Genomic DNA, 14,624 nt, shown 5'->3' with positions numbered 1-14,624 from the left:
AGGTTAATAAAATGAGTCGATCTCTTTACGACCTACACAACGCGACCAGTATTGGTTTAGTGTGCATCTCCATTATTAGAGCTCCTCACTAATAGGCCCGAATGATGTTTAGTCATTTGAAAACGGACATGTAGAAGACTCCTTTGCGATGTACGATTTGATTGTTATAAATTACAATTTTGGTGTCCAAAATATTTTGTTGTACCGGCGCTATAATTAATTGGCGACATGGCTTCTGATAACTGGACTATTTGAAAGGGTCACATCATACATGCTCTCCCATTGCCTATATAGTTAATTTAAAACTGTCTTTATTATTCCTTTTCTCCTGACAATTTATGTCTGGATGAGGGGGGGGTACAAAATATGTGGTTTCCTGGCTCTCTTATTAACTTCTGGCTTTATTCTGGTCTGCAGAAAATAGCCTGTTTCTTCTAGAAAAGTAGAGGTGTGGGCTTAGACAAACGTGTAATGTATGCTACCTTTCTTTGGTAATTCTGAAGCAAACCGAGACTGATGAAACAACACCTGGTAATTGACTGAAGCCAATAAAACGTTTGACTTGGCAGGTGTGGTTTATCCCCAATTGAGCCTACACTAAAACGGTCATCCCGATTTGTTTCAAACAGCCTAGGGCAGGTCAGGCTGTATTGTCTAATCTGGCTTTTTACCAGACCCAATGCTTTGTACAGACTTTCGTGTTTATCTTTCAAGCCCGGGCTTTTTCTGTCCCATGAGAAGAATCTCAGCCTGCACAAACCGGCATGTCCCGCTGCTTCTTATTCTTCTTGGCAATATCCGTAAAGGCGTGTTTCTGTTCCGTGTCGATGCATATGCCTCCAGAGTTGGCAATGTCCAGATTTAATAGTTGGCGGCGTGGAGCGATGCTCCTTTGATGAACTATTTGCATGCCTCTGTCCTGGAATACATCACATTGAACCGAGGCTGACGGATCTACGTTTTTTGGCAAATTTGGTATGCCACGAAGTTCAAAGCTAAATAGGTGTCCTCATCGAACTTTCCTTAGACAATTTATCGGCCTCTTTGTTGCTCCTCTGCCCTCTGTGTCCTCATACCCAAACAATCGTAATTTAGTATGCCCAATATCTTACAGGGCAATTCCATATCATGCAAACGACTCTGAACATTACTATCGAGTTACCTTGATTGCCACCTGGCTGCCCAAGTAGTTACTTATTCTTTGGTTAATAATACCGAACACTTTATTCTTGGCACAGTGTTTAATAACCACAGTCTGTGACAATTTTTAATTTGGTTGTTACCTTTTTAGCCTGGCTAGCTGTATTGGTATGTCAGACGTGTTTAGGTATTTCCTTCCCTATTTTCCAAAACCCACCAAAAATGATCGATGTCGACCAAATTACAGGTTCAGCACCCAACAGACCCCAAAGAGAAAATCCACACAAACAAAACAAGCAAAATTCTATACAAGTGGATTTGTGTATATTTTGCCCAGTTATTGCCAAGATATGAAGTTTTTAATAAAATAAATTACTGTTAAATTAAATTACTTAATATGATACATTTTTATTTTAATATAAAAGTCTTTTTCAACCTCTATGTGCATGTTTTTCAACTTTACTATAAACTGATAGGTGTAAAATCCAGAGAGATTTATAATTCCAAAGTGATGGTAAGGAGCTTTCTTAAAATCCCATTTCTTAAAAGCAAAATTAAAATTCCACTTTGTACCTAATACTATTGACAAAATAGTGTTATTTTAAATTAACGTTACTGAATCCAGTAACAATCACAAGGATACAAGATTAATGGGCATCGATTAAAACGAAATAAGGAAAAATTGGTCGAGCTCGAACCAGTCAGTGCCCCTTCTTTGAAAGTGTCCTTCAACAGACATTTTTCAATATCGTTGGCAATTATGTAAAGAGAAACATTTCCTACGATTGGTGCCGATTTATAATGACACCGCAGTTTTTCCGGATGTTTATTATTTTGTCAAACACGGCCTTCGGAAGGTGTATCGTTTGTTGAGTGAAAACATAACAAAACAATACAAAACAAAACATTACCTTGTTTTCTTTTGATTCTTTCTTCAGGTTGGACTTTCCGTTGATGAGTATATTGTCTCCAACGAAACGCACGTTGCACACAATGGACTCTTCTGTATCTTCGTCTCCTGAGCCATCAGCTTCGTCTTTCCCGCCATTGAGCTACAGAAAAAAATATGCATAAAACATACGAATAAAAACGTTAGCTTACATAAAATCTTCTAATAGAAGTAATAATCATTTTGGCTTATAACCACTTTAAAATTGCTCTGTTATTTGTTCGAAACCAGTTTTTACCCAACAAAACCGAAACCACTTACTTCACTTTGCCAGAAAAGCGAATAACTTTCATTGAACTGATAGGCGGTTTTGTGTATAATGGAAGACGTGGGAAATAAGAAGAGAAAGGTAGGCATAAAGTTAGCATGGATGGGTCAGGTGAAAAAAAGACTTTAGCACAAGTGAAATCGTGGGTGTGCTGCGAAGATAGGTTTCCCTCTTCAAGATAATGTCAATGATTTGTTTACATGGTCATCATATTGACTTTTTGGCGACAGTCTTTCGATACAAATCAAAGTAAATTTTAATACTATACGATCAAAGCGGAAAGAATTGGACTAGTGCATTTGAATCCCAAGCAGAAAATCTGTGAGGGGAAAAAAACAATATAACAACTTCGGATGTTTGCATATATTATAGAATAGGCGGCTACTTACCTATTGCAAAAACTGTTAATCGTTTGGAAATAGTAGAAATACACATTTTTTGCCACAAAAGTAGCACGTCTAATTAACGGATATTTAAATTAGATTATATATTGATTGTATATTATACTACACAGGGTGTCCCATGGATAGATGTCAATACTTCAGGAGTTTATCCTACACGTCAAACTGAACTAAAAAAGTCCTTATTGACCAAACTGATTCTCACTTGTATTTTACTTTTCAGGTTACAACTTTATTTCTTAAAGTCCTAAGTATCTCATAAAATATTCCTAATATAAATTTTATTATACCAAGAGAATTGCAAACCCTATTAATTCATTTTTTTATTGTGACAAATAGAACACAAAATCGCTTAAAACATAAACTTTTACGAGTTTCTGAAGTTTTTGTTTAAAGTTTAAGTAAGATTTTCTTAGTTCTGTAAATACTGACAGATTTGGTGATTGCAGAATAGTTGCCCTTACTATTGAGCTGTAAACACATGTACTAAATTTCTCAAAGATCAGTTATCATCAATGTAAAATAACGTTTAATAGCTACAAATTTAATTTAATTGTCAAAGATATTGAAATTTATATTAAAAAAATAATGAAAATAATACGAAGTAAATACAAAACCCTCTTTGTTCTATGTCCCACTAAATTCAACATAAGAACAAACAAAAGCCTCTTAGAAATTAAATTAAATGTTCAAAATCCACCTTCTTTGGCTTGCATACTTCAAGAAACTGTACATTTTTAACATTTAATTTAATATTTAAAACTTTGTTTTCTCTTATGTTCAATTTTGTACTGTCTTTTTTATTTAATTTGTATTACTCTCATAATTTTTTAAGATGTAAGTTTCAAAATCTTAATAATTAACTTTTTTGAACCGTGGGTAAAAATTATCAATTAAACGGTGACATGTGATTAAAGCACATTAGTCAGGACAACTTTACTGTAAACACCATATCTGTCAGTGTTTAAAAAACTAAGAAAATATTACTTAAAATTTAAACCAAAATTTTGCAAACTCGTTAGGTGCATATTCTAAGTGATTTTGTTGTTTGTTTGGTTAAGGTCACAATACAAAAAATAATGTGATAATAATAATAATTTAATAAAATCTCAGGGTTTTCATGCTCTTGGTGTAATCAAGTTTATAGGAGAATTAACATTTTGTGGGACACGAAGAATTTTAAAGTTGTGAAAGGTCGAAGTAACCTGAAAAGTGAAATATCTCGAATATAGACTTGAGACAATGGGGACTTCTTAGTCCAATGTGACATGCAGGATGACCTCCTGAAGTACTGACATCTGCCAACGGGACACCTGTGCAGTATAATATACAATGAAAATATAATCTAATTTAAATATCCGTTAGCCATTTTTATGGTAAACAGTGACTAGCAGTTTTCGCAATAGGTAAATATCCTCCTATCGTTATTCTACAATATATGCAAACATCTGAAGTTCTTATATTGTTTTCTTTTTCCCATAGATTTCCTTCTTGGGAATCAAATGCTTTAGTCCAATCTTTTCCACTTTAGTCAAAATTTGAATCTGCATCGAAAGACTGGGGCCAAAACATCAAATTGATGACCATGTAAAACAAATTAATGACCTTACTTTGAAGGGGAAACTGAATATAGGTATACCTACCTAGTCAGGACACCCTGTACATTTTATGAAATCAATTTTAGCTGAGGCACTCCAGAAACACTGTGCATAATATAAATGACAAAGAATACAAACAGAAAGAAAAAACACTAATATGAAATCAATAAACAGAGGATTCCCAATTAGGAGAGGATGATTCCCAATGACAAGACCATTCAAAAATGTATAACGTGGACTATACTCGTTGGTAAAACGATTTGCCGCTTTCGAACAAATTTATAAACAATCATCGAGAGTTCAGGGATTAGAAAACATTGTATTAGCCAGGGAATTTCAATGCTGGAACTGGAGAAAATCAATTCCGAAAGAAATGCAAACCTGAAAAAACTATGTGAAAAGATGACAATGAATGCATGCATTTTTTAATTGTAGAACTTTTTTTTATCTATCACCTAAAACCTAAATAGAAATTATGCCAGAATTAAAATGAAGACATGATATAAAAATTGATGAAGCCAGTAGACTTTCAGGAAAAAGCAATACAATTTCAACGGCATGAATTTTATGTGGAGGTATTGATAAAAATGTGCATGAGTCTATAAAAATGAACGAATAAGATCAATCCTAACAACAATGGCAAACTTTGTTGAAGTTAAAAGATATTCTGAATCATTGTTGAGTATTATAGTTTAATATATAGCGGGTTTAATTAGTGAAACCAGTGAAAATAGTTATATTTATCTGATAATTCGTGGATGAGGGTTAATCCAAGTAAAATAGAGATATTTACCATCGAGTGTGTGGAATGAGAGGGCGCTCGATCAAAATTGACAACAGCTTCAGGAAGAAATTCATAATCCAACTGTACAAAGATCGGGAAGCAAATAGTTACGTATTCTGGAGAAGATCGCTTTCTGGTGGTGGCGACTTACCAGACCGAAACACTCGGTAGTTATGAAAGCCAAGAAGTTCCTTAAGGAACCTGTGCAAAGCGATCTTCAGGAAGGAGCTCAGTGATTTCGATAGATTACGCATCAGGCTTATTATTCTGGACCATCTAAATGACCAAATGGTCGAGTTAATTCTGAAGATGATAGTGTGATATTTTGCTCAAGAAAGAAAATCAGACAAGGCATGAAGAAGGCCTGCCGGAAATTAAAATTTTATGTGAAGAATGATAGTCAAATCAAAATAGTATGTCGGTTATAGCGAGATTGAAAATCCTTCTTGCAGAATGTACAATAGTATCTGTGAGAAAATCTACCGAAACGCCACCAAATTTCTAGATAGTCTAATTGCTCGAGTATTGACGTGGCATTACAAAATCTTCTATTGCAAGTAGCCCAGTGAGTAATAATAAATGACCTGTCAACCTTGCTTAGTAGAGTGGACATGGATTAAAACGAAAGAAAGTTTTTGTTTATAAATGGTTCGCATAGTTTGAAACAATCACACACGAAACAAAACCTTACTTTCTTTTTTTTCCAAGACCTTCGGCGACATTCACCCCCCTCAAATCAATTCCATAATGCAAATCCGTGCCTAGGCTACATGCACGTTTTGCTAATTACCTGGGACTTGGTGAGGATATTATTATGAAATTTCACACGTAAGTAGTGAACACTTCCTGCCCCAGTTACCCAGATACACATTTCGGTTTCAGACCTATGCTGCCACTTTCTCAGCTTCAAAAATCATCTGGAACTTATCCTCTTAACCGATTAATCCTGCCAAAGAGAAATGTCATCAATAAAGAAAATTTCCGAATTATAAATTGATAATTCATTGGAATCGAACTTCACGCAAATATTACTATCCGCATAATGGAAAACAAGCAAAACCTCTCTTTAGAATCTCTATAAAACCAAAGAATATTTTCATTTAGATTTTTATTTTTCACCACACTGGCAAATTTTATGCAAATTCCAAACATAATAGAATATTTGTAGCGAATAAGCTCTCTATTTTCACTGAACCGAGTAAAGAAAAGTTAGTTCTATTATCATTTTTAGACTGAAATAATTTTTTTACTTCTAACTTTAGAGATTATCGGGAAAAGACATGGCATAGTTGACTTGGAAAACAAACTCTCCCAAATGACCAGTATAAGTGCTTTGAAAATATTTTCTTACGCACTATATAAACAACATACCCGGTGTTGGTTAATCTAATTGATGTCACACGTTTATATAAATCTAAGTAGGTAAAAAAAATCGAAAGCAGCCATATGAATTAAAAATTACAAAGCGTAATCTCTACAAAAAGCTTTACATTATTGTCCTGACGCATTTGTTTTTCAGATTCACAATTCGCATCAATCAAAGCAATCAGACATTTAAAAATATTCATTGGTTTTATGAATATTGCTAAATGTTGCAAAACCAACGATTACAATCTGGCTGTAAACAATTTCCCTTCCTTTCGTTTCAAAGACAAGGGCAGATATCATTTTCTTTCTCCGGATATTATTGTATGAAGTCAACCCAGCCGTGAATTATAAAACAAAAAATTAAAACGAAAAAATACATCTAGGTCGTAGGCTATTCAGTTTTCCTAGCAATACTAAACTAACTCAACGTTAAATCTTAAGAAAAAGAATCTTGAGAAAAGTCACATATTTTAGGAACAATTAAGTTTAATTGCTACAACTTTCTCCTACACATTCTCCTTTTAACACATCACACCGGCTCTAATTACTGTGCCACAGTTTTTTTAATTGAATTTTATATAGTGTTTTCACTAATTTCTGCCCTGTGCTTTCAGGTGTGTATTTATTTTTCTGTTCTATACAGTCATTCCATATGTCAGCACAGAACAGTTTTGTCATTGTTTAAATTATATAAAAATAATAATAAACTAAAATCGGAATTCTGTCACTGATTATAAAATTGAAAGTTAAAAATATAAAATAATTAATTAAAAGAAAACGATGTGATAATGAAATGAGAACATGATAGATGATGTCCGGATTGCCACTATCTACATTTGCTTTACTGATGTCTACCGAGTTAGGGGAAAACGCAAACTTTGATTAAATTTATTTAATAGAAAAATCTGAGTAATTATTGCCTTTTTTGAATTTAACCGACAATAGTTTAACTACAGTTAAAAATAAGGGTAAGTTTGTAATACCCATTGTTATATTGCAAGGTAAGGATTCCGTAGGTAAATTACATTTTATTTAAACAACTAAAACAAGTCTTTTTAAATAATAAAATATATCTGTTGAAAATTAAATCGAACAACCAAAATAAACCTAAGTTTGCTAGTTTAAACAATAAAAAGTAATTTTACATTCTCCTCTCATAAGATTCCGATAAGCTGATTTTTTCTTCCTGAATAATTTTAGCTTGTCTCGAAGAAAATACAGGGTCCTAGGAGATTTTATCAGCAATTACGAGGAATTCTGATAATAAAAACATAGGTATTTTGTAAATTTGCGTTCTTCACCTTAAGAGAACAACATACACAAACTACCAATTTTGAAAGTGAACAATCTATGGATTTACGGATAGTATATTGAATATATTATTTGTGTTTTTATTGTTTCCACCAATGATTTTTTCAACATCTCACCTGATTTTTTATTAGGTCGATAAATATTAGACACCAGAATAATGTTCAAGCAGTTTTGCGAATGGGCTCTAAGAGATAAAAAATTAATTTAACTATGGTTTTCTGCCTTCTGTGTTTATTTTTCAAAATTATTATATATCGGTTGATTTCTTATTTTACGTAGGATTATAAAAATAATATTTAGGAATGTATTAAATGAGTTAATTCTTGCTTTTCTTTTTGTTGGAAGCGGATGAGAATCTGGATTATAAAGCCTTCATAAGCTTTTCGAACTTTTTAAACTTTAAAATAAAAAGTTGGAAAACTTAGGAAGTCTTTATAGTCAAGAGTATTAAATGAGATCAGATATACAACACGTTACAAAAACGAAAGACGTTTCTAGTCTGGGCTAAAGTATGCCAAAAAGATTTGTTGATTGGATTCGTCTTAAGCACCCTTTAAAACCCTTAAATATAAGTTTTCAAAGTAATAAAAAACATAATTTTTCGCTGAATTAACCGAGGACAGTTTTTTTTTCTTGATGTTCGATGCCCCCATTTAAAAATTCGCAACTCTTATTGATTTGATCAAATGTAATTTCACCGTCGGAAAGTTGAAATTCTTTTCTTTCAGCCTGTGTCAATAAAATTTAGAATTTATATCACTATAAATGAGAAAATGAACAAAAACTCCTGGAACGCTTTTTTGATATGCCTGGTTTCAATTTATTTGTTAGTTATTATATTAGATTGTCTCATTACGTGTAGTTTATAGGGATCTAAACCACTGTAAAGTGTCAGGTGGATTCGTTTCAAAGATATTAGCATTTATGAAATCTGTGAAAAAATGAAATTTTGAAAAAAATTTGGAAAAAAAATTGAGAATCTTTTTAATTTTCTAATATCAACATGATTTTTGCTTACAATTTTTTTTAACCTACTTTGCTCAGTCATACTCTTTTGCTTTAGTTCACAAATGATCTAGTATTATATTTTTAACACCTTGGCATCCGCCAATTCTTGTAGAAAATTAATTGAAATAAGAATATTGACCTATTTAAATTAAGTGAAGGGTCTAATACTTTCAGAAAGTTCATTATTCTTAGCACAATTGTTATTAATATTTTTGTTGGCAGATAAGATTGTTCAAGGGAACGTTCGGAACGTTCTGTTGAAGAGTGTTCTTTAATTGTTTTTTTAAATGTATTTGTATATGTACATAAATACATATTACAAATATGCGCCCATATGTTATTTTTCTCTCAGGTCACAATACTGACACCAACAAACCCCTAGCACTCAATTTGAGGGTTTAAGGGGTGAGGAGGCCTCGAGGCCTTCGTCGTTTTTATGCTGGATCGAAAGGTTTTATGCTGGTTTGCAAGGATCGGATAGGTTTGTCGAGAAAAGGAATATGGAGGTCATTCTGGATATTGAGGTTTGTGGTATAGTAAGGAGCTTTGACAATTTGTCTGACGACTTTAGATTAGAAGGATTGGATGCGCTGGCTGCAGTTCCACATCATATGTCCAGAACTTTTTTTACAAGAATTTTGTATCTTTTATCCATTCATTTTTACCAGGAGATCTTACCGTATTACCTCGTCTAATATTCTGACCTGTGTTGGCATTTTGTTAATTAATTCAGAATCCTGTTACAAATAGGGCTCGGCGGCATACAACCGTGCAATAAACGGTCCGACCTAAATAATAACCGGTCGGTGTGCAGGAAACTTTGGGAGAGGACTGTCCGATTTTACACATTTACACGAGGCTGGATGCTTTAAAGCAAATTTACATGAAATACGAGGTCGCAATAATCAAGTTTCCTAGGGTTGAACATACAAAAACATTGCTGTAACATATTATCGGAACATAAGACAAATGTAAAACACAGTTCGGTATACATAGAAACATAAATATAAATAGCATAAATGCCCGACATTTGTTAACAAATACTTTATGCCTATTTTCTGAACTATTCTACCTTGAAATTCAATAATGAGTCTGTAAAATATTAACAACATATGTGACTATTTGTTGTAAAATAGAGTATTATAGTTGTTTCAAAAAGAAAACAACAGATTTTTTAAGAAAATGATTAAGGTGGGCATGGCGTTTTTAGGCATGGCTTTAGGACTCTTTCTCGGTATGATAGTATTTTCAGCAATGGCAATGAGGTAAGGCCTTTGGTTGTAATTGGTGTGCACATGTACACAGACTAAATATTTTCTTTCTTACTGTATGAAAGGTCCTAAACGTTTTAACACTTTTCACATTTTTACAGTTGCCTCAAGACTAGACATAAGGAGAAAATTTTTTAAGTATACATATATAATATATGTGTGTGTTTTCATGTCGACACGAAATAAAAGGGAGCTGAACCTGTAGTTTTGTCTTTTCCCATCATTTTCGACTCCCTATCTTCGCATTGTGGCATTCACCACAAACAAAATGCCGGAAAAGACAGTATTCTATCACCAAATAGTGCATCTGTTGGCTGGTCTGCTAGTTACACGATGACATAAAAAATGAGAATAGGCATACCAAAATGATGGGAAACTGGCTACAGCCATGTTGGCTAGTATGCTAGTAACGTGTTCTGACTGACCAAAGCATCTAGGATAGGAAGGCTAAATGATCGGAAACATCCAAAATGCTTTTTAAAATCAAATATTGTAGCCATTTGGCTGGTCCACTAGTTACACTTCTGACAGATAAAAACAACAAAGAGAGCAGATCAGAATGATATGCAACCTTCAAACTACAGTTTTCTGTCATCGAATTGTCATCCAAGCTGCGATGTTGGCTGGTCTCCTGGTTCGCGTTGACTGACCAAAACAACGAGCATAGGCAGACCACGAGAACTGGAAACGATCAAACTGCAGAACGGTGGTAGTCTGACATGCCAAAACAGCTTGGAATAATTTAGAACGATCAAACTACAGTTACATTTGACCATATATTGCGACCAAGTAAGCTGTTTCTTACATGTTCTGATAAGTCCAAAATAGCGAGGATAGGCAGTTGGGTTGGCGTGCTAGTAACACGTCAGACAGACAAATAACCAAGGTAGACATGGTATTCTTTCCATATTTACTCGTAGTCCTGAAAAGGACACGAGGATTTTTTTCATCCGCACCTAGCTCGTGGTCTTATCGGACGTTTTGTTTATCATAGTGAGAGACGACGCACTTCTGCTTACAAGTAGATGTGTGTTATACTCTAAATTGGTGTAGAAGTCGCCCCAACCCCCAAGGACCAAGACGAACTTCCTCCTCACCTGCCCCATGCGAGGAGGAGGGTCGACGTTCACCACTCGACCGTGTGCCGCTTAGCAAAGGAAGCCAAGACTGACTTGCGCAGTCTGGCATTCCAGCCATTCTACCCTAGACGGAGAAGGCAACTCCCCAGGGTGGAAGGGCCCCTCTAGCTTCAGGGCCTCCGGATACGTTCCGACCACGGTTTTGTTGGTTGTGTTAGTAGAATTGCTAACCATCAAGGGATTGTTGTACTTCTCTTCTAAGGAGAGGAACTCTGTATTGGGTAGGGGAAGCTGATTAATCAGCACCACCGAACCATCAGGCTCACACTACGTACGCGCCAGCGTCGTATCAAAATGACAGGAAACGACCAAACTACAGTCATATTGATAGCTCGAAAGGACCTTTGAGGATGCCCAGTACAGTCGTATGAGTGGAATCTCCACAACACTCATCGATCCTTTACAAGACACTTAACTAAACCTCCCTCTTAACCAGCTTCTTAAGGGCTTAAGGAGCGCCCTCTCGCTGGCCTTAAAGGGGTCTTGTGCCGTCGAGCTCACGGTAACTGGCCTGCGGTAGGGCGAAAAGATTGGGGACCTTCTTGCGAAAGCAATAGCACCCACCCTTTTCAGTGTCAACACTGCAACAGACATCGCAATTACAAATTCATAAAAATTGGAAACGCGGAAACTACTTTTGGGCCAAATCGCGCAAATAGGGCTGGTATCACCAAAGGACGGGTGTACGGTCATATCTTAGCTCCACAAGAATTGAACTGGAGCTCAACTACAAGTTTCTAGAATTTTAGGAAAAATTCTTATATCTTAGGAAGAAACGGTGGTCTTCCTATTGTTGTGTACTCAAGGGTTAAATGTCAACCATGCATGTATTTATTAGCGTTAATGTATGATGGACTAAGGAGTACCCTCTCGGCACTGATTTAGGTCAGTTATTGAAAAATAGTCTTCAGTCCTACTTCTATAGAATGAGACAGAATGAGCGAGTTTCACAGTGCGAATTTTGCTTTCATAGAAAAAGTAATAGTTGTTTTGCCTAAGTTCAGATGTAAAACGATCCCCGAAACCAAACTTAGGCGATTCTCACGGTCCTACATTGAATATTAAGGAACGATATTAAAAAAAATTCTTCATTTTTCTGACTGATAATCCTGACTTAGTGGTTTCTATTTAGAGTCCCGACGTAACCTGAATGAAAAATGACAATTTGTATACATTTAACAAGTAAAATATCTCTTAAGATCCAGCATTGGATATGTAATGTTCAATGTGTCATCAATTGCAGGTTCGAATATATGAATCTAATCTCGATGGCTGAACAAACACAATTTGATGATAGTGCTGAATCGTGACTCAAGCCAATAGGGATGTCGGTCAATAGTTAAAAACAAGGGGAGAAGAAAAGAAGAGGCAGATTCAATACTCAAAAGAACAACGTGTGGGAGAGAGAAAAAAGCTAAAATCAGTTAGATTAAAATGATGCTAATTTAAATTCGACTAACGCCAGAATTTCAGTCATTCGTTGTAAGCAATAAAACACACAAAAATGAAGAGGATAAATAAATTATAAGCTCATAAAGGTCATTTTTCATCGCTACTTTAGCACCTTTTACTGAAGCTTTAATAAATTTAAATGCATCTTAATAATTGCACAAAAAAGGGGAAATCCACACCATTTCCCGTTTTACACAACTAAATTATTCATATTATGAAATTACTTCAGTGGGCTGCACTTGGTCATCAGCAAGTCACCCAAACTGTCACTTTAGAATTTAGTCAAAAGAAACACCTCGAATGTCTGTGACAAAATGCATTCGGAAATTAAAATGATTAAAATAGGTTGGATTGGGTTAAAAAAAGTGTGCAATATAATCATGGATATAATAATTATACTTACTTAAGATAAGTACAATTAAAAAATCTTCAAGCATTAACATAATAATGGAAGTTAAAATTTTATTTTCTTCTGAGAGAATTATTGTGATTTATAAGTAATTTATCAGTCAATTCGGATATTATTAAATGCAGGTAAACAAAGAGAAAACATTTTAAGACATCAGAAATGTATAGACCGAATATACAATATTAAGTCCAAATTTGGGAAATGGTACAGGATTGTTGTCATTTGCGATTAGGTACTTTTCGACGTCAAACCCACTCGAACCACCAATACGAAATTTATATTTTGTATCTATGGCCAGAATTACAAAAAAATGAAATTTTATATTTAGGGTTTGAGCATCTTGTTTATTCCATCCAATGGCAATTCTGGGTGGCGAATATGGAGAAACGCCAGAGTTTTGGAACGTGATTATTTCCGATGGCTTTCATTTTAGAGTAGCGAAAGTTTGAACCAGAGTTCTAACGTTCTTTTAAAAACTTTTGCCTGTAATCGATTCCAACCTGTTTCAAGCCTTACAAAATGACCAGGGGTGTATTGAGTAAGGTGCTAAAGGTACATAATTTTAGCTTTTTCTCAACTTTGTTTAAGTAAGGTGAAGCCCACCTTTGCAAGCAGTATGACAATATCACTTATTGGGTCCGTCTTCACTCGCGGGTCTGTTGTCAGCCCGACAATTCAAACGCGTTTCGGCATCTTCAGTGAGGAAATAAATCGTTTTGTGTTTTCAAGTGTATGTTTTTATGAAGCTATTCCGAACGCTATCAAAGGTGTAGAACCTTTACCAGACTAACTTAGGCTGCCCTGCGAATAATTTAGCTGGTGTGGAGCCTAAATACATAAAATTATTTGATATAGGCACAGTCGTTTCTTCTACGATAATAAATGATTTTATAATGCTATAATATATGATATATTAAATTACACATAAGCCCATAAAAAGTGCTATAACCACATATAGCCTTCAGATCCAAAAAGTATAAATGCCAAGTAAAATTGAATAAAATGATGCATGGCCTCACATTTATTAAAATTGATAATTTGGAGAGTGAATTTACATATAAAAAAAGACTTTTTTTAACTTGTCTTTTTACAGCAAAGTGTATTTCTGTATCTAAAAAGGCTAGCTAGGAGTTAGGATGTTGAGTTTTTAAACACTAATTTCATATTTTAGAGTCTTACTATTTAGTTCTTGCAAGTGGGATGCACCTAATAAAGTAATAGAACACGAAACAAGAAAAATTTTGTGTAAAATAACACATAAAAATTAGCAAAATACCGGAAAGCACGATAATAACGAAACTCGAAACAACACGTTTAAAACGTTCTAACCAATTTAGGTGTAAACATGAAATTCAGGTTTCACAATCTACAGATTGCTTCATTCCGTTTACTGAGCGACTGCACAACTCATTAAAAAACAAATTGATTATAAAAAATAAATCCAACTTCACGCAGGTGAAACTGGTAACAGTCAATCAATTAAAAAGTTTCGACTTAGATGAAACCAGCAAATATGCCAATTATTT

At 34.5% G+C, this 14,624-nt stretch overlaps 1 protein-coding gene and 1 long non-coding RNA gene across 3 annotated transcripts in view; one reads left to right on the top strand and one right to left on the bottom strand.

Moving 5' to 3' along the window:
- The window catches only part of LOC106672315, a 35,645-nt gene that overhangs the window by 4,929 nt on the left and 16,092 nt on the right, over positions 1-14,624 (bottom strand). For both annotated transcript variants that reach the window (XM_014403645.2, XM_014403642.2), the window contains exon 2: positions 2,052-2,192. In XM_014403645.2, coding sequence (XP_014259131.1) covers positions 2,052-2,192 — 141 coding nt within the window. The remainder of the gene's footprint in view (positions 1-2,051; positions 2,193-14,624) is intronic.
- On the top strand, positions 9,940-12,696 carry LOC106672316. Its single transcript, XR_001341229.2, has 2 exons — positions 9,940-10,092; positions 12,481-12,696. It is a non-coding gene; the product is annotated as an uncharacterized LOC106672316 (long non-coding RNA).

Source organism: Cimex lectularius, unplaced genomic scaffold (assembly GCF_000648675.2).
Source record: "Cimex lectularius strain Harlan isolate CLEC.00 unplaced genomic scaffold, Clec_2.1 scaffold64, whole genome shotgun sequence".
Lineage (NCBI taxonomy): Eukaryota > Metazoa > Arthropoda > Insecta > Hemiptera > Cimicidae > Cimex > Cimex lectularius.
The sequence above is the reverse complement of the archived record's forward strand: the minus strand, read 5'-3'. Positions and strand labels throughout refer to the sequence as shown.